The sequence below is a fragment of the Trichophyton benhamiae genome (assembly GCF_000151125.1).
Source record: "Trichophyton benhamiae CBS 112371 chromosome Unknown contig01989.5, whole genome shotgun sequence".
NCBI lineage: Eukaryota > Fungi > Ascomycota > Eurotiomycetes > Onygenales > Arthrodermataceae > Trichophyton > Trichophyton benhamiae.
The window spans coordinates 478879-501377 of record NW_003315112.1 but is presented as its reverse complement, the minus strand read 5'-3'; the positions used below and the strand labels follow the sequence as shown (position 1 = coordinate 501377).

At 47.7% G+C, this 22499-nt stretch overlaps 9 protein-coding genes across 9 annotated transcripts; 4 read left to right on the top strand and 5 right to left on the bottom strand.

Moving 5' to 3' along the window:
• Positions 1-1405: 1405 nt before the first annotated feature.
• On the top strand, positions 1406-4312 carry ARB_04888 (uncharacterized protein; the record flags this gene model as incomplete). The annotated part of the gene is made up of 4 exons (XM_003016553.1): positions 1406-2739; positions 2834-2852; positions 2907-4073; positions 4136-4312. The coding sequence occupies 4 exons, from the start codon at positions 1406-1408 to the stop codon at positions 4310-4312; spliced, it is 2697 nt and encodes an 898-aa protein (XP_003016599.1).
• A 505-nt stretch (positions 4313-4817) lies between these two features.
• ARB_04887 (dihydrofolate reductase, putative) lies at positions 4818-5672 on the bottom strand (the record flags this gene model as incomplete). The annotated part of the gene is made up of 1 exon (XM_003016552.1): positions 4818-5672. The coding sequence occupies one exon, from the start codon at positions 5670-5672 to the stop codon at positions 4818-4820; it is 855 nt and encodes a 284-aa protein (XP_003016598.1).
• Positions 5673-6047: 375 nt separating this feature from the next.
• ARB_04886 (uncharacterized protein) lies at positions 6048-6638 on the bottom strand (the record flags this gene model as incomplete). The annotated part of the gene is made up of 4 exons (XM_003016551.1): positions 6048-6233; positions 6344-6412; positions 6481-6545; positions 6602-6638. 4 exons carry the CDS (start codon positions 6636-6638, stop codon positions 6048-6050), a joined length of 357 nt encoding a protein of 118 aa, XP_003016597.1.
• A 406-nt stretch (positions 6639-7044) lies between these two features.
• On the bottom strand, positions 7045-8273 carry ARB_04885 (uncharacterized protein; the record flags this gene model as incomplete). The annotated part of the gene is made up of 3 exons (XM_003016550.1): positions 7045-7139; positions 7199-8114; positions 8241-8273. The coding sequence occupies 3 exons, from the start codon at positions 8271-8273 to the stop codon at positions 7045-7047; spliced, it is 1044 nt and encodes a 347-aa protein (XP_003016596.1).
• A 1278-nt stretch (positions 8274-9551) lies between these two features.
• ARB_04884 (uncharacterized protein) lies at positions 9552-10944 on the bottom strand (the record flags this gene model as incomplete). Its single annotated transcript, XM_003016549.1, has 7 exons — positions 9552-9584; positions 9745-9915; positions 9971-10055; positions 10123-10420; positions 10467-10543; positions 10674-10751; positions 10934-10944. The coding sequence occupies 7 exons, from the start codon at positions 10942-10944 to the stop codon at positions 9552-9554; spliced, it is 753 nt and encodes a 250-aa protein (XP_003016595.1).
• Positions 10945-12907: 1963 nt separating this feature from the next.
• ARB_04883 (uncharacterized protein) lies at positions 12908-14880 on the top strand (the record flags this gene model as incomplete). Its single annotated transcript, XM_003016548.1, has 3 exons — positions 12908-13778; positions 13842-14290; positions 14347-14880. 3 exons carry the CDS (start codon positions 12908-12910, stop codon positions 14878-14880), a joined length of 1854 nt encoding a protein of 617 aa, XP_003016594.1.
• Positions 14881-15919: 1039 nt separating this feature from the next.
• On the bottom strand, positions 15920-16967 carry ARB_04882 (uncharacterized protein; the record flags this gene model as incomplete). The annotated part of the gene is given in 3 exon segments (XM_003016547.1): positions 15920-16030; positions 16050-16114; positions 16166-16967. The coding sequence occupies 3 exon segments, from the start codon at positions 16965-16967 to the stop codon at positions 15920-15922; spliced, it is 978 nt and encodes a 325-aa protein (XP_003016593.1).
• A 932-nt stretch (positions 16968-17899) lies between these two features.
• ARB_04881 (uncharacterized protein) lies at positions 17900-18850 on the top strand (the record flags this gene model as incomplete). Its single annotated transcript, XM_003016546.1, has 1 exon — positions 17900-18850. One exon carries the CDS (start codon positions 17900-17902, stop codon positions 18848-18850), a length of 951 nt encoding a protein of 316 aa, XP_003016592.1.
• Positions 18851-19298: 448 nt separating this feature from the next.
• On the top strand, positions 19299-21902 carry ARB_04880 (intracellular protein transport protein (Sat1), putative; the record flags this gene model as incomplete). The annotated part of the gene is made up of 3 exons (XM_003016545.1): positions 19299-19874; positions 19955-20960; positions 21016-21902. The coding sequence occupies 3 exons, from the start codon at positions 19299-19301 to the stop codon at positions 21900-21902; spliced, it is 2469 nt and encodes an 822-aa protein (XP_003016591.1).
• Positions 21903-22499: the final 597 nt, after the last annotated feature.

Genomic DNA, 22499 nt, shown 5'->3' with positions numbered 1-22499 from the left:
GAGAATATCAGCAGGGCCACCTGCATGATGATCGACACGGCTCCCTGTTCCAGCGGCGGGGTATATTGATTGCGATACCCTGGGACTGTCCAGGTTTGTATCTTTCCCCAGACTTTCCTGTCTGGCGTGCTGCATATCATCCCATGCGTCTGATCGAGTCGACATTCTCCTCTGGTAACTTCAAAGGACACGCCAACGCAACAACTCAGACTTTTTTGGCCCTTGCTGGTTGCACGAGATCAAGCAGCATCCTTGCTCGTTGGGACGGAGCACCGTGTCCGTCCTGTAGTATCTTGTAGCATCCTTAACATTGTCTCTTATCCAGAGGTGATATGCTTGATATCGCCTCAGTCGAGTGTTCGCCAGACAGAGCATCCCCCTACCGCCTTGAACGCAGCTCTACTCCGTAGACACGGTGGAAACCGAGCGAGGTATATATGTCCCATCCGTCGACCTGTCTCGAAAATCAGCCGGTTGGCTTCTCAACGCTCGCTGGTCCCAAGGCTTAACTATAGCTAACTAGCTGCCTGCACTAAGAGCCCTGCCCGCCCGGCTTCGTCTCAGCCCGTGGTCCGCGGCCCAACCTGCGCCCCGGACACTCTCCCGTGTACTTTCACGCGGCGCGCACGCTCTCCCATCCCGTCCGTAGTATTTCCGTAGACTTTTCTCTCAAGTGCTGCCTGTGTGATGTCTTATGCCGTCCTTTGCTGTTCTGTCGCTTCGAAGAGAGCGAGACGTCAAAAAAGAAAAGAAACCTCCCACGTGACCGGGATCTTCCCGCGGTATCGAAACATCTTTGGATCTTCTTGTTCGCCTTATTTTGCTCCATCTCGTTTAACAGTCTTGCCGCTGTTGGGCCAAAGGGGTTCGCTGCCGGTCAGATGATGCTGCTGTCGACTTGCATGCACCCCGGCTGATCCCTTTTTTGCGCTCGCTGTCGTCACTCGCTGTCTCCTGGTGGCTGGAAAGTTGCTTCATGGATTGAGATCTGTAAGTACGGAGTACCGCTACGAAGCATAAACACCAATATATCGAAGCTTTGCATAGACTACCCCGTACTCCGAGCATCATTGGGTGGCTGCAGACCGTCGGTCATGTCATATCCCAAAATATGGTCGGGAAAGGGGGGTTTCAGGCCGTATTTTCGAGGTGTCTCTGCTCGTTGATCGTCTGATGAATACTCATCTGACTGAGCCGCCTGGTCCCATGAACTTCCTCTGGGCCCTCAAAAATAATATATTGAGCTTTTGCTGACGGATTCCTCCCATATTTCTCCCCTATAGGACCCTCGCTCCCTAGTCGTACGCACGTGTATACGGTTTTTCTTTTTCTTTTTCTTTCTAACACCCGCTTGGGAGAGCCCCGAGTTAGCTGAGTTATGGTTCGCGCTGTGCCATCACGCTCGATGACGGACGAAGGCGGTAGCGCTGGTGGTGGTGACGGCGATAACCCTGGCTCGAGAACGGTGCCAGTAACATCTCCCCCTTCGCCGACGGTCTCCCGGCACGATAGCACCCCTCGTCTCCCCGAGATCCGATTCAGCATCCAGCGAAGGCCTACAGCTACAGCGGCAGTAGGAGGAGATATGGACGAAAGGACGAGCTTACTGGACGCTGGCAGCCAGTTCCAGCGAAGTTACAGCACCAATCCTGCCTCCCCTCGTCCGGATGCCTTCTTCAGGCACAACAGTACCGCCGGCAGCTTGCGTATGTCCAAGAGTCACAGCCGTGCAAATTCGCAGGTTGTGAGGTTTACTCCTTCGAACAGAGCTGCAGAGTTTGTACCTGCAGAGGCAGACGACGAACCAACGAAACCGTTGAACGCTGCTCCTTACTCCGACGATAGAGTCTGGTACGACCAGTTCACCTCTACGGACTGGGTTCACGACACCATTGCCGATGGCATACGACTGAGAGAGCTACGGAGTCGACGTGATATCCGTGGAAAGCTGCTCGCCTGGGTTGATGGAGCCCAGGGATGGGTTCTGGTCGCCATAATCGGCCTTCTTACGGCGTGTGTCGCATACTTTGTTGATGTTACCGAGATCGTCATCTACGACTTGAAGGAAGGGTTCTGCAGCAACAACTGGTTCATGAGTAAGAAGCATTGCTGTCCTTCAGACAAGGAGATCTGTCTCGCATGGCGTTCATGGTCCGAAATACTTGAATCGTCTACCATCGACCGCAAGTGGATCGACTTTGGTGCCTTCGTCTTCTGGGCCGTCCTGCTAGCTGCTGCTTCTTGTACCCTTACGCTCCTCACCAAGACCGTCGTCCCCTCTTCCATTTCTCTCACCACCTTGGATGAAGATTTTGGTGCGGTAGGCAGTGCCTCGCCGGACGAGACCTCTCGTCCCACCAAAACCAACCTTGATGTCCGATCTGTTCAGGATGTCGTGCCGCCGCCCATGGTGTACTACTCTGCAGCTGGTAGTGGTGTTGCCGAGGTCAAAGTCATCCTCTCCGGCTTCATCCTTCACGGGTACCTTGGAGTTCAGACTCTCGTCGTCAAGACGTTAGCCTTGGTTCTAAGTGTTGCCTCCGGTTTGAGTGTTGGAAAGGAGGGGCCTTATGTCCACATAGCTACATGCATCGGTAACATCTGTTGCCGACTCTTCGCCAAATACCACTACAATGATGGCAAAAGGAGAGAGGTGCTAAGCGCCAGTGCTGCCAGTGGTGTTGCTGTTGCCTTCGGGGCTCCCATTGGAGGTGTTCTCTTCAGTCTGGAGGAAGTCAGGTATGTTCTCTGCATTCAAGCTAATACTGACTGACCATATATGGAGCTAACACGTCTATGCTAGTTACTATTTTCCTCCAAAAACTCTCTTCAGGACATTCTTTTGCTGCATTGTAAGGCTCCCTTGCTGCACTATGTTTAGAACTGTACGCTAATTTTGTAACTAGGCCGCTGCCCTTTCTTTGAAGTTTCTTAACCCCTACCAGACAGGTAAAATTGTCCTGTTCCAAGTCCGCTATGTGTCCGACTGGGAAATATTCGAGCTCGCTATTTTCATGCTCCTCGGAGTCCTCGGTGGTGCCTTTGGTGCACTCTTTATCAAGGCATCAAAGCTCTGGGCTCAAACATTCCGCCGTATCCCCGTCATCAAGAAGTGGCCAATGCTAGAAGTTGTCCTTGTCGCCTTGATTACCGGCCTCATGAGTTTCTGGAATCGTTATACCAAACTTGCAGTGTCTGAGCTACTCTTCGAACTCGCAAGCCCGTGTGATTACGAAGGTCAAACGGAGACGGGAACTGGCCTCTGTCCCAAAAGAGAAGACATTCCGGATGTCATCAAGTACCTCCTGGTTGCGTTCATCATCAAATCTTTCCTTACCACCATCACGTTTGGCATCAAGGTCCCAGCTGGTATCTATGTTCCTTCCATGGTTGTCGGCGGTCTTATGGGCAGGATTGTTGGCCATGTCGCACAATACTTCGTCGTCCATTACCCGAATTTCTTCCTATTTGGACAATGCCCTAGCACCAAGCTCGCAGAATCATGTGTTAACCCTGGTGTGTACGCTCTCATTGCTGCCGGCTCAACCATGTGCGGCGTCACCAGGCTGAGCCTTACCCTTGTCGTCATCCTGTTCGAGCTCACTGGCAGTCTGGACCATGTCCTCCCTTTCTCTCTTGCCATTCTCTGTGCCAAATGGGTTTCCAACGCCGTAGAGCCTCTAAGCATATATGACTTGCTAACGGACATGAATTCCTACCCATTCCTCGATAACAAACTACATCCAATTGCCAACATCGAGCTGGGAGACATCGTGCCTCGTGTTCGAAGGAACAGGGTCATCGATATCTCGAGCTCGCCCTTGGTCAGCGCAACGGAATTACGCGAAAAGCTAGACAAGCTCCTGATGGCCGGCGAGCTCGATGGTGGACTGCCAATACTAAATAATAACATCCTTGTCGGCCTAATTCCTGCTCCGGAACTAGAATATGCGCTTGATAAATTACCCTCAGAAGAACAGGACACAATGTGTTTGATGTCTATGCAGTCATCATACCTAGGCGAGGGAGAAAATGACACGAATGTCGCTGATTTCACGCCATTTATTGACCCGGTACGTATCCCCTTGCGGTCATTTAGTTATATATCTCGCGCTAACCTGTTCGTTCATTGCAGTCCCCTGTTTCTCTGGATATTCATTCCCCTATAAATCTTGTTTATCAATGTTTCGTCAAGCTCGGCCTTCGGTACATGTGCGTCCTTCGGGATGGCCAGTATGCAGGCCTAGTTCACAAAAAATCCTTCGTCAAGTTCATGAAGGAGACTGAAAAGGCTTCGGCTGCGATACATTAAGGCCAAGCCTATCTCTCAAACAAAATAGAGACTGCCCGCTGTATGAGCAGTGTTCTGGATGTGGCTATTGTCGATTAATTGACTTTCGCGCACTATTTGCTCTTTTGCGTTGGATCGTTATATTTATTATATCCTTTGCTCATTTCCCGGTATGATCCCTGCTCCAGGGGACTGACTCATATCCTCCAATATTTCACTTCCTAGCAGTTCTTCGTTATTTCAAGACTGTCCATTTTGACTTAGAATCGCATTTCTAAGGCGTTTTTATTCTTCTGTCGATGTTGTGTTTGTTGTTTTTGCGATTTGTCCATTTAGCCATTATTTTTTCCCTCTTTTTTCCCTCTTTCATGTTTCCATGTATCCCTACCATATTTATACTACTGTTGCATATACACATAGATGAGACTATTTATCAAAGAATGCTTTCACTTTTAACCGTTCCCGAATAGTTTTATTAGTGGAGGGAGTGCCTGGGACTTGAACTGAGCCGGACGGCCACAAGTCCTCATAACTTTTCATATCCCGAGATCTTCATGGCAACATCACCTTCCCAAGCCCAATCAGAAGATACAGCTTCACCAACCCATTCTGTAAGTTTCTCAGATGGAACTTTGTTCCACCCTTCTTTCAAATCCTTTCCATCTAAGGGGAAACAGGTATCACACTCAAACCCATCAACTAGTTCCTCAACGTCACACTGTGGGTTCCCTTCCACACGCCTTCGAATATCAGTCATAACTATTCGAAGCGGGTTGTGCTCTCCGAGAGTGTCTGCGGTCAGGCGCAGGCTAGAAGCGTATATCTCACTCCCTCCCATGATATATACGTTGCCCAACCGCCTCTTCCCCTCCTGTACATCCGATGACGAGCTTGTCACGAAATTTCTCTGCAACTTAGATAACGCATCCTCCAAACTGCTCGAGACTATGACCTCTGGTTCCTCAGTAGACGTAGATGTAGTTGCAGCCTCGCCAGTATCCTGGTCTGCCTGCTTCTCTAACTCCCGTTTCCTCGACGCATTCCAGTCTGCAATTGCTCGCTCCTTGACTGACCCAGATTCGTCTCGGGTTATAATGACGTTAAGTCTCTTGGATAGTGGTCGAAATTTCGCTGGTATCGAGTCATATGTCTTTCGGCCCATGATCACGGCGTTGATAGCTGGTGAAGCTGTTCCAGAGGCTGTGGCTGTGGCTGGAGGGCGCGTCGTTACGCGAGCAAAAAAGCTCATATCTTTCTTTATTCTGGGCCATGGCAATGTGCCTCCTTTGCCAATTCCGAGTTTAAGAATGCCGGGATTTGTAGGAGTTGTTATGGGTGTGGTCGCGACGACGAGAGTGAGGGGTGGGAGTTTTGCGGGCATTCTTGGACTGTCGATGCTGGTGGTCATATCGAAGAAGTGCGCGGAGTTTCAGTGGTATTCGCAGTGGTTTTATGGGTATGTATAATTAATTCTCTGTCTATGCTTGTAGAAAGGTGACAGTTACCGTTGTTCAATTAACTTAACTGACTAGTGGGGTTTTTTTAGTGGCTACGCCAGAGATTCCCCAAATACGAAACAGGGCTACAGAGTACTATGGTAGAAATGAGGATTATTCTAAGAGAGGCTATAGCAAAGAAAATAAAGAACATTTGGGTATCTTTACATAGTACATACTGAACTCCTAATCAACCTCCCTAAACCGGAAAACCGCCTTCAAACCAGAATGATAATAGGTATTATTAAAGCACTGACATGTCATTGCTTCTCCGATTCTGCTTGCGTTCTCTGCTGGATCATATCTCTGACAGCTTCTACATCTTTCTCCAGCTGTTCCCGTCGTTGAATATCTCTCTCATCTTCTCCAAGCGTCTCTAGCTTCCCAAATAGCCATGTCTCTTTCAATGTACGCGTAAGGGACAAGATATCCTCGGCAGCGCGGATCTAAAGTCACAATGAGACGGATTAGTCCTGAAGTAATTCCAGAGCAATGCATTCAATCGTATTGGGTAAAAGATCAAGTGATACGTCAAATTGCTATTCAATATACTCACGAGCGCTGTCGATTCAACGTCAAGCTGGTACGACTCAATGGCGGAGGATGTGCGACTGGGGTTGTCCACCTAGGCAAGGTCCACTCAGAATTCTACCACTACCAGCGCTAGATCGACAAGCAATAGACTTATCATACTGTTGCAGCAGCCATGATGTTTTCAAATCTCTGGAGAAGCTGTGTTATATCGGCATTGATTCGTGCTGTAGGACACCGTCAGACCAATCACTTCAGCTAACACTGAGGTACTGATGCTTACCATGGAGAGCACGGGACGTTGGCTGTTGCGTAGCCATCTCAGCTTGTTACAATAGGAGTCTACTCCCTGTCGCTTCACGTCGTTGTCTCTCTCGCAGGAAAGTGTTGCAACCTGATATTGCTTATCTAATCGTTTTATCTTTCAAGATAAAATTAAGGTTTAGAGCTAATCTTATCTTATCAGTAAGTCACATGATAAATATCACGTGAATAGTGGTTTCGCGTTTGCTGGGAGGGGAAGAAAGCCGAGTATATTCAAACTGACGGCATGTCAAATACATAATGAGAAGATACATAGCTAGTCGCCATACAATAAGTACTGCTGTGATTCAATAATCATAGTGGCATTTGGTTCATTTCAGAAAAGGAAATAACTCGGGTGACACAATAGTGACTGGAAAGCAGATTGAAACGTGCCACGCGTCAAGATACGCTTGTAAAAGCTTAGTAGTTGGAGCTGGAATCTCCGTGACCGCTACCAGACAGCTTGTTGCCAATCATTTCACCAACCTTGCCGAGGACCTTGGAGGTAGCGGACTCTGTAATAATTTCATGTTTAGTATCTACTCGGCCAGCAGGAGAGGTAAGTTTGACTAACTATTCTCGTTGTCATCGTCATTGTCAGTTCGGGAGTAGCCAGAGCTGGTGTTATCGGTGCGAGACTTGGATCCGTAGGAGTCATCATTGTTCGAGCCGTAGGTGTTGCCAGACTTCTTGGATGACGAGTAGGTGTCGTTGTCGTTGTCATTAGAGCCGTAGGTGTTTCCAGAAGTACGAGACTTGGATCCGTAAGAATCATTGTCATTGCCAGAGCCAGAGCCATAGGTGTTGCCAGAACGGCCAGATGAGCCGTAGCTGTCATCATCTCTGGACTTAGAGCCATAGCTGTCATTGCCACGGCCGGAGGAACCATAGGAATCGTTGCCTGATGATCCATAGGAGCCGGTGTTGCTGGAAGACTTGTTCGATCCGTAGCTGTCGTCATTTCCAGAACGGCCGGAGGAACCATAGGAGCCGGTGTTGCTGGAAGACTTGTTCGATCCGTAGCTGTCGTCATTTCCCGAACGGCCGGAGGAACCATAGGAGTCGTTGCCTGATGATCCATAGGAACCGGTGTTGCTGGAAGACTTGTTCGATCCGTAGCTGTCGTCATTTCCAGAACGGCCGGAGGAACCATAGGAGTCGTTTTCTCTCTTTGATCCATAGGAATCGTTGCCACGTCCGGAGGAGCCATACGAGTCGTTGTCTTTGGACTTGGAGCCGTAGGAGTCGTTATCGCGGCCGGAGGAGCCATAGGAGTCACTGCCACGGCCGGAGGAGCCATAGGAGTCGTTATCACGGCCGGAGGATCCATAGGAGTCATTGTCTCTGGACTTGGAGCCATAGGAGTCATTGCCACGGCCAGATGAACCATAGCTGTCGGTGTTGCTGGAGCCGTAGCTGCCATCATTTCCAGAACGACCTGAGGACTGGGAAAAAACACTTGTCAGCACATCATATTCAAGAAGCACATACTAGGTCTACATGGGTAACATACGCCGTAGCTGTCGTTATTTCCGCTACCGGACTATTAATGCAATGTTAGCTTAGCGGAGCCAGGGAAGAGCGCTCAGGGTAGGTGCACGGTTAGGCCAACATACGTAGTTCTCGTTATCACGGTTGCTGTAAGACATTTTGAATGGGGTATAATGTGACGACGGGTCTTGATAGAAGAGAACAGTCTAGTACAGGGTAAGATGCCTTTGAGTGTATACAGGAGGATGAAAGATCTTGGGTATATGGTGGACGGAAAGGAGGGGACGGGGGCCTTTTATGTTTATACGGCCACCCCCTTAATGACGACAATGATAGAGGGGACAATGATGACGATATGAGTTACCCCTCCACACTGGCTGGAACTCAGCCAAAACCCAATCCATTGCACCGTGATCGTCACGCCTGCCAACTTCGGAGACACATTGGTAAGGACGGCCGGTGGTGGGTATCAGTCTGACGCCGGTGCAAAATGCGAGGACGCAAGCTCTCCGTGGCCGGGCTGGACAGCGGGGGCGGGGGATGTGATTGATCGAACTGGGTCGACAAACAATCTGATACAGGGGACAAGATCAGTAGTCTCTGAGCAGGGTGGCATGGCCCCATGCAAAAAATACGTTATCGTGGTATTGTTGCTTTTCCTGCTCGCATACACTTCGTACACAGCAGCGTAGCATGGAGACTGAGCTCTCGCAGATAACTTAGGCGACCTTCCGCTACAGGCCAATTGCAATGCAACATCCCTTTCCGATCGAACCCCGCATCGAACGCCATGAGTTTCGTCTTTGATCCACTGATGATTCGAGCTTCATGACCCAACACCCATGCACGACTGCATCATCCTATCGCCAAAGAAGGCCGGAGAAGAATGCACGATACGTTCCATTGGGCGGGGACAATCGTGGCCTGAGGGAAATACACACGGGAAGTCCAGGAGAAAGGGACAACCCCGGTGCTAGTGAGCTCGCCACCTCGGCTTGGATGCTCCCTAGATAGGTCGAAGGGGGCCGTCCTGTGGCTGTGCAGGGGAGCTAGGGCACGGAGCTTTTGCCACAATGATGCGCAGAAGACGGGTGGAACGATGTATCGAGAAGATTGAGATCTGTGCTGTGGCTGAACACAGCCACACCGGACTGTTGACGGCCGCGAAGTTGGGATATCCAAGCCTTTTCTCGGGTAAATGTGGGATACAGGAGCAAAAAGGGCCATTCGAGTAGTAATCAATCAAAATATCAAAATACAGTTCCAAAAGAAAGCGTTGTACCTTTGGTAGACGGAACACGGTAAACTTTATGCGTCGCCCCTCCAAAAATAATCCCTTCAATGTTATAAATAAAATACCCCGTAATAGCATACAAGTTGACAGTGGCAAAAACTCCATGGCGCCTCTAAAGCCACTCCTGGCTTACCGGACATACTTAGACTGGTAGAAGAGGAGAGAAGTTAGTGGCCTATATGGTTAGAAAAGGGCAGCGGAAATGTAAACAAACCATGAATCGCTTGTGGAAATCGGACCGTAGTAAATCCTAATGAAAGACAGGGGATTAGCCAAGCAAGACCCATACAACCAAAGGCTATATTCAAAATAAAAAGATATACTATAAGACTTACATTAACAAATTCCTTGTCACCTTTGTTTTCCGTGCCTCGAGCTTGGTTCTTGAAGATGACATCGTCATCCCAACGTCGCTTGATATTAAAATCTTGCGGGTTGAGCAATGGATTTCCTCGAGCGATTTCAATTTCCCGTTTCTCTTGTTCTTTTGCAGCTTGTTCTTGTTCCTATGAAGCTATTAGCCGCTGGTGGACCCCACAACCCCTTAGGTTTCCGGCCTACCTCTCTCTCCCGTTGCTCTGCCCTTTCTCGCTTTATTTTCTCTAGTTCTCGCATTAATTCTGCTGTTTCATCTTCTTCGTCATCGCTGCATTGATACGTTAGCAGACCGTATGGCAAAGACCGCTAAAAGGTACAATTCCTCTCCCACGCACCTATCTTCTTCGCTGCTGTCCGAGTCCCCGCCGTCTGAATCTGCATCTATATCTCGCGTCTCTTCCAGTATCCTTCGCCGCTTCGCTTCCGGATCTTCGTCTGCGATGTCATCTTGCCCTGGTGCCGATTCCAGCTGTCGTTTGGGAACAGACGGCTCTGCATCAGCGTTCGACGGCCCAGGTCCCCCTTTAAGTTTGGCAAAATGAGCAGCTTCGGCTTTTAACAGCTCGGCGCGTAAATCTCGAGTCTCTGGCTGAGCATCTGCAGCTCCTCCTTGTCCTGGCTGCCTATAAATACCTAGTCAGTCTGCGCTTCTTAAAACGAAGTCAGTCGGGCTCCGTACCTGACTTTGAGATGTGTATGAGCAGGGAGAAGTCGCTGATGGTATGCAGGTCCTCTCTGGGCTTCTTTGCCCCGGGCCTATTGTAACAGTAAGTACATTGGAGCCTCCTGGGAATGGGGGAAGTTGACATACTGGGTCGAAAGTTGGTCGATGAGCTAAGTATAGGTCAGCAGAACGAACTTTCCAAAGTTTATAGGTATCACATACCTGTAGTCATCTTCGAGCTTCTCCGGTAGGTATTGGTTGGAGAGTGGTAATAACGTTGCGATGTCTGCGGAGAGAGAGCTTGCTCGCTGTCCGCCCTTTGATAAGTGCAAAGGGAGACAAAATTATTGCTTAGTCACCAAAATATACTTATCACGTGGTGAATTGTCATGTGATGTAAAAATCCTGCCAATAAAAATGAAGGTAGTGGCTAGGATGGGAAATTAGGCCAATTACAGGCAACAGATTTAATCTTAACTTACATAACATTCATGTTTGGTTTAAATAGAGACATCGCATTTTGTCATTTTCTCTTCAAACTCATTACATTTATTATATACTCTGTACGGAGTACCAACTATATACTTCATCTGTTCTATTCATGTAAGGCACAATCTCGATTTGGCATCCATGTGTTCGCCCACTCTGGCAACCAACTTTTCATTAGCCTGCTCAGATAATAGCTACCATTGGATTCTTAATAGCATTTCCCACGGCTCTAACCATTGCGGACACGCTTATTGAGAAATGACACCAGAGTCGTAATGTCCACCTGTGACCATAAAATAATAACCTTATCCTTAAAAATCCAAAACCAATGGATATGCCGGGTGTGCGCATTTCTAATCCAGCTTCCTTCGGCAGCATACCTACTAGGGTTTCCAACGAAGACTTGGTCACTTAGCCCGGACTGGCAGTCATAGTGGAGAACCAATAATCCAGAGAAATCTTAGATAGACCAAGAGGATAAAGGTTGTCAAACGCGGGTGTAAAGTTTGCATCTTAAAGTTTATCTTCTTCAAAAGAAACCACTCAAAGAGTCATATTGTCAGCCGCCAGGTAAATCTCTGAAGTCCATATTTGGTACTTGATACTCCAGGACGTACCTTGGTGATATACCACCCTTGGGTTATAGCAAGATAGACCTTGATGAATAATAGGTGTGATGCATAACATTAGATTTAAGCTTTTATCAGCTTAACGATGCACCGACAGGAGGCTTCCGAGACAGGTATATATATATATACACGGAAGTTGTAAATCCGGACGAGCAGCTCTCTCGATCGCTCACACGAGTCGTTGTGGGCAGGGGTAAATGTTTGATGGACTAGTAGTCGCAGATACCCGCATGGATAGCTCAAGTATATGAACTTGGTGGAATAAAGGCCGAGCCCAACAATTCGATCAAAGTCCACCATGAAAGGAAAAGGAGGACAAGATAAGGACGAGGACGTTGATGCAGCCCCAGGCAAAGGGAATCCATGTCGACATTTTAAAGCTTCCCGCTTCATAAACTAAACCGAGACTGGAGGAAGAAATGGATTAGGATCAAGAATTCAAGTTGGTACTTTCGATTTGGCCGATGGAGACCCAGGCTTACATTAAACCAACAACGCTACCAGCTAACAAGCCCTCCAGCCCAGCAATGATTGCGTATACAAGTGGAATTGCCCATGCAAGCTTCCAACTGTGTCTTTGGCAGATCGTAGCATACAGTGCTACAGCCATATGAGTTCCGCCATAGAACGCCAATGTCCAGTAGAGGGTAAAGCGCCACGCATCTTCCATATGATAGATGTGTTTTGGAGTTTGATTCAAAGGGCTGAATGGGAAGTATAGGGATGGAAACTCCGGGGAGACATATTCAGATGGTATCGAGTGCGATGTCATATTTTCGCCGGGGTCACATTATGGCGGAACAGGACATGGGCTCTGTCATTCCTCTGCGAGCTTTGATCGTTGTTGCTGCTATCGAGTGTTGGGGTGTTTTTTAACTCCTGAACGCGCAAACCTTAATTGGACCTGATTAGAAATATCACGTGATGATTAGCTCGCGCGTCTGGTTCGAGCCTCGGCAACAAGAAGTTGACCTGGGGAAGCTGTTCGCTCTGCACTTCAAAGCACATCAAGAGCAGACAGAGATCCGGCCCTCTGCCCGATGCAACAAGGAGTCTGTTAACAGGCATCATGGGGACTGAAAGGTCCCTTGCGACGCTTTTGCGATCCATTCAGACTGCAACATCTCCTTCAGATGCACTCAAGTATGAACATTACCGCAAACCTCAAAGCAACTGGACTGATACTAACGAATATCGATTCCCAGTCTTCTACCCTCAGCTCTCGGCCATTTAACCCTGCTCACCAATCCATTGAACGTCACTCTTTTATCAAGCCAGCTACTTTGTGCCGAATCGCTATGGGAGTTGCCGGCCCTTGATTTGCACTATTGCCGGCGGATGCTGAGCGTTTTCAACACCGCGGCGGTCACGATTGTTAATTATGAATCCGCATATGACCCGCACTCTCCAAATCTACAACGTCGGGGAATTGGTCGAGAAGATTGGACGAAGGCAGTAGTGAATGGTGCCGATGAGAAATCACCGCGATGGAGACATCTCCTTTTGCTAGGAGGGCTGTTGCTCGGGTTCGAAGGTCAAAACCGACGAGGTTTATCATATGCCTTAAGGAAAAAGCTCGAGGCTGCTCTAGTCACCGGGATACAACTAGCTTTAGATGAGCTTCGATCTAGTCCGACAATTGCTGCATATACGATAGTACTCGTCCTTAACTACACTTTCGAATTATTATCCGACTGGGAACGAAGCAGGATAAATTACGACGTCTTGCTTCCCGTGTTAGCCGATGCCGCCTTTATGTCTCCGGAAGGCCTTGAATCTGGCTACTTCCTGGGCTCCATCGACAGGGGTATTGAAGAAATCCCTGGCCAGGGTAAATTTTGCTGGAAAGAAGACTCGCCGTCGTACTATCAAGCAAAGGATATATTAATGAGACCGCTTGTGGCTACATTTGGCCCACTGTCGAGACTCATTGCTCATGCGGTCGAGAGCACCAGCAACCGCGGCCAGGTTATACAAGTGCTAGACTCACTCTTCGAGCTGTCCAGGACACTGATGGTTCAGTGGCGTCAAAACAAATTGTCAGAAATCGATCAATCCGAGGAGTCCGAATTCCTAGATACGGCCTCATTACAGACAACTATTCCTACACTTTGGAAGTTACTAAATATACCCCTCTTTTCTTTTATCATTGTTCTCCGGGCAATTCTCGGAAGGGTGCTCAATGATCCTATTCTTGCCGCTGATAGGAGTAAGTATGCGTTCAAGCTAATTAGCTGGTAATCGGGTAGCTTACTTTTTCCCCCCTGAACAGGTAGCCCTTTTATTGCCTCTAAGTCTCTTAAATCCCTTCGGCATCTTGCATTTATTACCGCAAGAGCCGGGTATAGCAGTTCATCACAATATGTCTTCGTCAACTTAACTGCCATTGATATCCTTGCCCAATATCCTGATCTGTCGGAAGACTTTTTGGAAGAGATTCGGCCATCCGACTCATCGAAAATCCCCGCCCATCCACTCGATAGGTGTCTAGACCTTTTTTTCCTCAACACAGCGGAACATTTCAGCCTGATAGTATCACCCATGCTAAATGAGCGACTCCTCCTATCAGCAGCACAACCTTATCTTGCGGCTGGTGGGAATAACCATCTCCTAGAAATTTTTGAATCTGCTCATAGTGTGGTTCTTGCTGTTCTTGCAGCTCCACAGAGTGCCAATATGGCCGCAAAACACCTTCCCTCTTATGTTGATACCCTTTTTACCGTAAGTGGAAGTATTTCAATTCAAATTATCAATTCGACGATGCTTACTCTGTATAGGTTTTCCCGCAAAACTTATCCGCAAGGCAATTCCGCCTCGCATTCAAAACCATTCTCAAGATAACGGCCCCCCCATCACCACTTGCCAACAGCCAACCGTATTTACCCTCAGTTTTCCTCCAACTCTTATACGATAGAGCTATCAACGCACCCACAACACCTCTACTTCCTCCAGCAACTGACTCAAATCCAAACCCAGCACCTGAGGACCTTTCAGAGCAAGGTGTACTGACGATGACCATAATCGATGGTCTTCCATATCTCCGAGTCGAACTACTTGAGGACTGGTTAGACCTAACTGTTGACTTGATAAACCGGATTCATGACCAAGAGATAAGGAGAAAGTGTCAAGAGAAGTTTTGGGATACGTTAAGTAACGGAGACATGGATGTGGAACGAGCCAATTTTTGCGTGACATGGTGGAGCACACGGTCAGGGAGAGATATGCTTCTCCGGAAATCCGAAGAAGAGGATACCCAACTGTATAGCATGAGCGGTGGTGTGGCCATGCAACCCACACAGAGCAAACTATAGAGGTTCTTGTATGATTTTAATTATTAGGCGGATTTTAATTTTTTTTATCCGATGTATACATACTGATGGCTGAATTAGTTCTATCAAGAATTCATATACCCAATGCCTTTTCGCTGCTTGCTTTTCTCTGAATACACAATATTGTTAACAGGAGTACCTCAATTTATACCCTCTGACCATGGTTTGGCCATAGACGCCAAGATAATACCTCCCATAATTTCCATACATACACATCGATAATAATAAGTAGACCTAAGGATTCTTCCAGGAGCTCCAACTTAGACCGCGAAACCTTTCCCGTAGCAAATGAGGCTCCGGACTTTGCGAAGAGATCACAATCGAATGACTGCTTCCCCGACTGTCTGCCTGCATACCGTCATCTTTTTCTTTTTGGTAATGGTTATGCCGAGAATTGGGAGCCGACTTGACCTCTCCCTCGGGATCACCAGGGGGTTGAAGAAGCGTTATTGGGTCAGAAAACTGTTTCCAGTGAGAATGACATGGATACGGGTCCATCTCGCAAGGAAAGATGTATAATCTCGGGCAGCGATGGAGCATAGCTTTAGAGAAGTATATATTTCCTGTCGTGATGAACCGAGATGTGTCCTTCGGTGCAGATGGGCATGGAGGAGTATTAAATGTCCTGCAGAGACGTATATAATGTAACCTACAGCCACAGGGCCGATGTGTGTGTGTTCGAATTCCACACATGGTAGCAAGGTCTGTTCTTGAGATTTGTCTGCAAATTTGAGTTTGTATCGTCTGGTATGTTAGGTATGTTAAGCAGACTAGGGATGTTTCCTATAGTCTTGCTTTTTAAGCCGCTGTAAAACAGCGTAACAGTAGTATTATACTGTGGAAGGGTGTGATGTATTGCATAACATATCACTGGGTATAATCAGCGTCTGCATAATAGCTTCAAATGAAGGGGGTAAGTGGAAAGCAGAGATACCTATATATTCACAGAATTATGCCACTTACATAAGTAGACAAATAAGATAGAGGGAAACAATGACTTGATTTGCGCCAATTGACCGCATTAAGGCCAGCAAACAATATTTGAATCCAGAACGTTCAATGAATTCTGTTGTTGACTCTCCAGGCATACATACACAATGGATAGAAGAGAAGATGGTATTTCCCGCTCAGCCTATGAATGGAATTCCTACCCAGGACTTGCTCTTGTACTCTACATAGTCGTTGCCAAAAAATCCAATTAGAAGCTTTTCCTCGCCTGGAATATATTAGTTACAGTCCAATCACTTCCAATGAGCAATGCACTTACGGTATATCCGAGATGAGAAGAATTTCCAAAGAACGAGGGCATATCCGATGAAACAAACGAAGTTCCCAAGGACTAATTGCGTTCCCAGTCCCCACCAGAAGAATCCGAAATAGCTAGGATGCCTTAGAATACTGTACAAACCGGACTTAACAAGTACATGCTCGTCTCTTCGCTGTGTCTGAACAGTATGGGTGAAGTTTGAGCCTGCCTGGACCATGGCAAAACTGCGGATAATCTGCCCAACAAGGACCATCATCAGGCCAACAAAGACCTGAACTCTCACTCCACCAAAAAGCATAGAAGTCCATCGAAGATAGCCCTCGGGAAACAAAAGATGACTCAGGAGACATTCGGCCATTGCAGAGCTATGAGCAATGTTGTACGCGGCACCATTTGAGCTCAAAAGGAAGGCAGATACCGTGGCAAACGAAGTGCTATAAGCCGCCGTTATGTAAAACTCAAGGAAGTGGAAAACAGCTAAACATGTAACGAAGAAGGGGGCTCTCCATAGAGGATGCGAATGGTAGGCCAATATTAAGGTGAGCAGTGAGCAGAGCCCAGCAGCTTGGCCAAGGAGAAATGACCTGATAGAGATACCGGCCAATGATCGGTTGCCTCCAGGGAGGTTTGAGCGGTCGACTTCCCGTCTGGCACCATTGATATCTGTGCTATCCTCCGAATCGTAGGAATAGTCAGATTCCAGATGTGGTGTGTGTGTGTGCTGTTTGTATGTCCCCTCCATGGGCGAGGTTCCAGCAGGCTCCGACATTGCTGGCTTGATGGTATTCCGTAATGAAGACATCAAGGACTAGTTAGTCAAGAAGAGAAGAAAACGCGCCTGGTCAGTTCCCCAGTAGTCTTCTTATCCTCCCACTAAGTAGTTTCATTTTCTTATCCTTTCATCTCTCAACAATAGCAACAATCCTGAGTTGAACAATAAAGCAAAATTTATATTGAGCAGAAATATGTGGAGACAAGGGGGTGAGAAAGAATTCTTTCATTGGCTAACTTTACTCATTATTTAATTGGCTGATTTCTGGGGATATGCTAAACTTCAACTGTACTCCGTACTCCAATTCTTTTCAACCTCAACATCAACCACAACTACCCTGAAGCTTCAGGGGACCAACTTTCTTACAGTACGGAGTACATGTCTAGTTATTTAACCCTGAAAATGAGTGCTACAATAATCAATGCATCATCGACGGTGTCGGCTCCAGGATATAGCCATTTTTTGAGCGAAATGGTCAGTTTAATTGACTAAATGACTAAATACAAATACCCAGGTCTTTGCAATTGACGGTGAAACTAGCCTGAAAGGGCGGCAATGATTGCGAGGTCGGTCCTTGAATCATATCTTTCCAAGCCTTGATAAAATTCTTGGCTGGGCAGTTAGGATGAAGTCAAAGCCGAAACTAGCTCTCCGTGGAATAGCACACCAAATATGCAAAGTGTATATAATTAAGGGATGTTTCTGTATATTAAGCAGGATGAGTTGGCTTCCGCCATGATTCACGTTAATTCTCAATTTCGTGTCTACGACTTATTGTTCAAGGGCATCCTAGCAGTCTAGGTTATGGATACCCTGTAACAATTGGCCTAGGGGAAAAATATGTGTCACGTGAAAGAGCTTGGACCTAACTACTGTTTCTGCAAGTTCGATTTGATTCTGATGTCCGTTAAATTATAGACAAGCAACCCCGAAAGGTTCCCTGATTGTGTTTGACGATTACAATGTCATCGCAACCGTTGACAGCAGCGAATATATTTGCAGTTTTACGCCATCTTCGATCTCTCTGTCATCCTACCCGGCCGGTCACCACAGCATCCTTCGCATCCTCGATCGCGTCGCAAATAACTCCCTCACGAGCTTATAACAATTACACCCCAACGCATTACACTCCATTATCTATCCCAAAAAATAGTGCACTGAAACAATGGCATTTTGTGGCATCATATTCCACTGTTCCTCCAGCCAAGACCGAGAAAGAAACCACTGAAGACACTAGTCTATCCAAATCAACGAAACCTAAGCCTAAGAAACCTCTACCCGCATGGGCAGTCCAGAAAAACGCCTTGAAGGAGAAATTTAAAGAAGGATGGAAACCGCGGAAGAAGGTGTCTCCCGACACCATGGAGAGCATCCGGAAGCTACATAGCATGGACTCTGTGAAATTTTCGACGAAGAATCTTGCGGAGGAGTTCAAAATCTCCCCTGAAGCCATTCGAAGGATATTGAAAAGCAAATGGCGAGCCACAGAGGCAGAGGAAATTGATAGGAGAAATCGGTGGGAGAAACGAAAGATAAGAATCCAAGAGCAAATGATGGAGCTGGGACTGAGGCACACAGATCCAACTTCTAAGGACGATCCTAGCGCTGAGGAAGTGTTGTCTCAACGCCACTATTCCTCAAACGCTATTGAAGACCTTTCTGGTGAATATCCGCCTCAAAACAGACGCCGGGAAGGAATTCCCCAGAAAAGGATTGTTCCTGAAGACAATTCCTCTCGAAAGTTTGATCCTTGGGAGGTTACTGCAGACGATCTTCTCGGTACTAAAAGAGATTCTTTCAGGGATAACTGGTCGAAGGAAGACTCACCGAAGGCCAGAAGCAGTAGCTCTCAAAGGCATCCGCGAAGAATTGAATACAATGAGCGAAGCTACAAAGAGAAGCCTGACTGGTAGACCAACCTCCCACTAACTCCTACAGCCCATACTCCAGCACTGTTTACATACCTATAACTGTACAATACCATCTCACATCTCACACTTCATAATATCTAATGGGTAGTCTGAATAATGAGTAGCCGTCGGCGCTTAAGTTAGCCGCCAAGCGCATGCCAAGGCCACATGAAGATCAGCCAAGAACGTCCTGGAGAAATGCGTAGTCGAACTCTCCACATCTACAACCCTCGATGCTTTATCCTTACAGGTAACCGAGTGCTCACTCGCTGCAGCTACGACTTTTTTTCCCAGCCTATATACAGCTTGATATCAAAGCCTACGCTGGCTACACCGAGAATGCACATATACAAGCCAGATATGCATTGAAATTCTTTCCGGAACGAGCTTGACATGCCCCCAATCCCTTAACGACGCATCCATCCATGCAGCAAAAAACCAGCCTACCGTTATGTTATCGGACATTCAGGTCTTCGTGAGATGGAAAGAACAAACGATATTCGCCGGAGAAGACGTTGAATGCACAATCACTTTCAAAAATGTGACAGAGGAAGAGGCAGGAAACGAGGTTGTTGGGACGACGAAGCATTATCGAGGAGGATCTCGGCCTATTAACACCGTCACAGATGGGACCAACTACTCTCCAGCAAAATCCCTTAACCCATTTTCGTTCAATAATCCGCCGCGTCGCCCGCAGTCCTCGGGGTATCGGCCTCGACACCCACATCACAGGGCCTCTGCCTCCGTTGGCTCCTCTCCCATCTTGAGCCAGAGCTTTCCTCCTACCACCCCATCACGCACTCATGGAGCTTCCAACACGCCAGGCCATTCCCATAAACGATCTGTTTCAATAATATCCTTGGAGACGGATATTTCTCACGACCGTAAACAGGTTCAGTCCCCAAAGAGTCCACAGCCAGGCCGGCATGCACGATCAGCAAGTTTTCAAGCCCCTCCTAGGAGACATGACCCTTACAGAGATGAGTTTCCAGCTGGTATTAATTCCTCACTTCATTTTCAACCCTTTGTGTGAAATTCAGAGTGTTAATTCTGGATTTAGTGTCTCCCCGAACTCCAATCTCGAGGTTTTCGCCCATTACCTCACAGTCCAACCTCTCCCTTCCGAGCACCAAGGATGAAGCAGACCCCTCCCGTTATCCAATCAACAACTCACCGGCAGCTAGAAGGAGTCCGATGCGCAGAGCACCACGCAAAATGAGCGCTTTCCATGGAGATTTCAAGTTTCCGCAGGCTCCGCCTTCGCCCGAAAATAAAACAAATCCAACGCAGCCGGCCTCAGAGGATCAATACACCGAATCTCCTCCTAAAGCCACCGTACCCGATCATATTAATGTAACTGCTGCCAATGGGAAGTTGACAGCTGACCAGCCTCGCTGCCTTACGCCGGCAACGAAACTCTCCGCTGTAACAGCGATGGAGGGCAGTACCCGAAGTAGTACTGAGTTTTATTCTCTTAGCAATAACTCCACGGAGACTCTTGATTCAGACTATAAATTAGCTTCTATGAACAGGGGCCTTCCAAGGCATCGAAGACACCAATCAAACCTTGAGCCAGCCAGGAACGGCCGATCTAATGAGTCGCAAACACTTCTCATGGGTTATGCCCAGATCAACGCTTCATTCACGGTTGATGGATCATTACTGGATCAATCAATCTTCGAAGAAGTGAAGCGTAAGGGCGTTGTTGGTCACCATGGCAGCAATGAACGTTCACCAAGGCAGTCGAAGCCTAGAAGCGGGTTCTGGGGAAATATAGGGCTCAGCAGTCTGGGGAACTCTCTTGCAAGTTTGACTTCAACAGGAGAACTTGACGGGCTACGGGAAATGCGAGGCGCCTCTTCATCCAACTCCATACCTCTACTATCAACTCCGCAATCCCTTCTTTTCGTCGACCTCCGCTTGGCTCCCGGGCAGGAAAAGGCGTTTTCATTCTCATTTACTCTACCCCGCGGGCTACCCTCAAGCCACAAGGGCAAGGCTATAAAGATTTCATATAATTTGGTTATTGGAACGCAAAAGGCGGCAGCCATAAAGGGAAATCAGCGACTTCACAAGATCAATGTGCCATTCCGTGTTCTCAGTGGCGTGGATGGTAAGGGCAATCCCCCTATCACTTTTTTATATGCTATTCACTAATGATATAACAGCGCAAGGAGGTGTTCTCGGACATGATCTAATGCAGCCATACGTGGTGCTGAGGGATGAAGCACGAGTGCAAAGTATTGATTCATCAGCCCCGCGGCCACCAGCAAAGGAAAAAAGCATAAGCGCGAAAGCATGGACATCAGCACCCCAGTTTCTATCTTACGTAGACGAAATCCTCAAGCAAAAGGACCGTCAGGACTCCTTGGTGTCACCGATAAGTCCCGGGCCGCCACACCTTCATCACGAAGCCCCCTTTTCGTGCAAGGACGCCATTGACTTAGCTATCCTACGTAGCAACCAGTCAACTGCATCAGATCAGAGTGCCAACCGCTTCGAAATATCTCGCAGTGGCCGGCGAGTTGCCGTGATAGTGCTTAATCGACCATCGCACCGAATAGGAGAAACTATCGTGGCTACTGCCGATTTTACAAACGCAGCTATTCACTGCCACTCTCTACGTGGCTCTTTAGAAACCCACGAGACAATCAATCCCGAAATTGCCCTTCGATCTGCGGCAAGTATCACTCGTGCCACACGAAAGGTTCACGCCATGTGTTTCGAAAACACCCTCTTTGCATCCAGAGTGGCCTTCACGCCCGCCATCCCGGTCTCCGCCACTCCTACTCTAATCACGTCTGGTGTGAATGTTGAATGGCAGCTTCGGTTTGAGTTCGTAACAAGCAGCTTGCCCGATTCTACGGAGAATGCTCATACGTCAGCATCTGGGATTGGTCTGTTAGAACCCGTCGAGCATGATGAACGAGGAACTGTGTTTGCCGCTGCAGAACATATATCCTGTGAATCTTTTGAAGTTAGCATCCCTATTACGGTCTATGGCGGGACGGTGCAAGAGCCTAGCCGAGAGGAGTTGCAGGGAATACCTATATAAAACCACTGCTACGTCGAATGGATAGTGGGATTAGAATCTTGGGATGGTTTCGGTAACCATCGATGTTCATATGTTGATTAGATGAATTCTACATGTCTTCCGGATTGGATTTCTACCGTTGTCACTATAACAATGTATAATAGCTGTAATGTATTCCTTTAGCGTTTACATGATTCAACCAGTTCCTTACCAGGCATAGCCATGCTCAGTCCTTGGAGGTTAGTACCCTGTTGCTTGAACTATTGCACGGGTATCAAATGCTGCGACGGAGAACCTGTGATCTCCCCAGATTTGGTAGAGGCGTGGCTGTCTCCCCGGCAACCACCAAAAAGCGATAAAACATCCAGCAAAGACAAAAGGCGTTTAAATACCAACTCCCAATTTACGCCTTAACGACTCCATCTTCTTGCATCGTCCAATCAGTTCACCTTTTTATCGACAAGAAATATTTCCGAGAACCAACGAGCTGTTGAGAAATTGCATCAGGCGCGGATCAAGGGAAATCGACGACCCACGGCGCATCCCTGTTGACATACAGTATGGCGACTTCTCTTATCAACACCATGTACGTTCAGTCTCTGCGACTCTTGCGGCCCT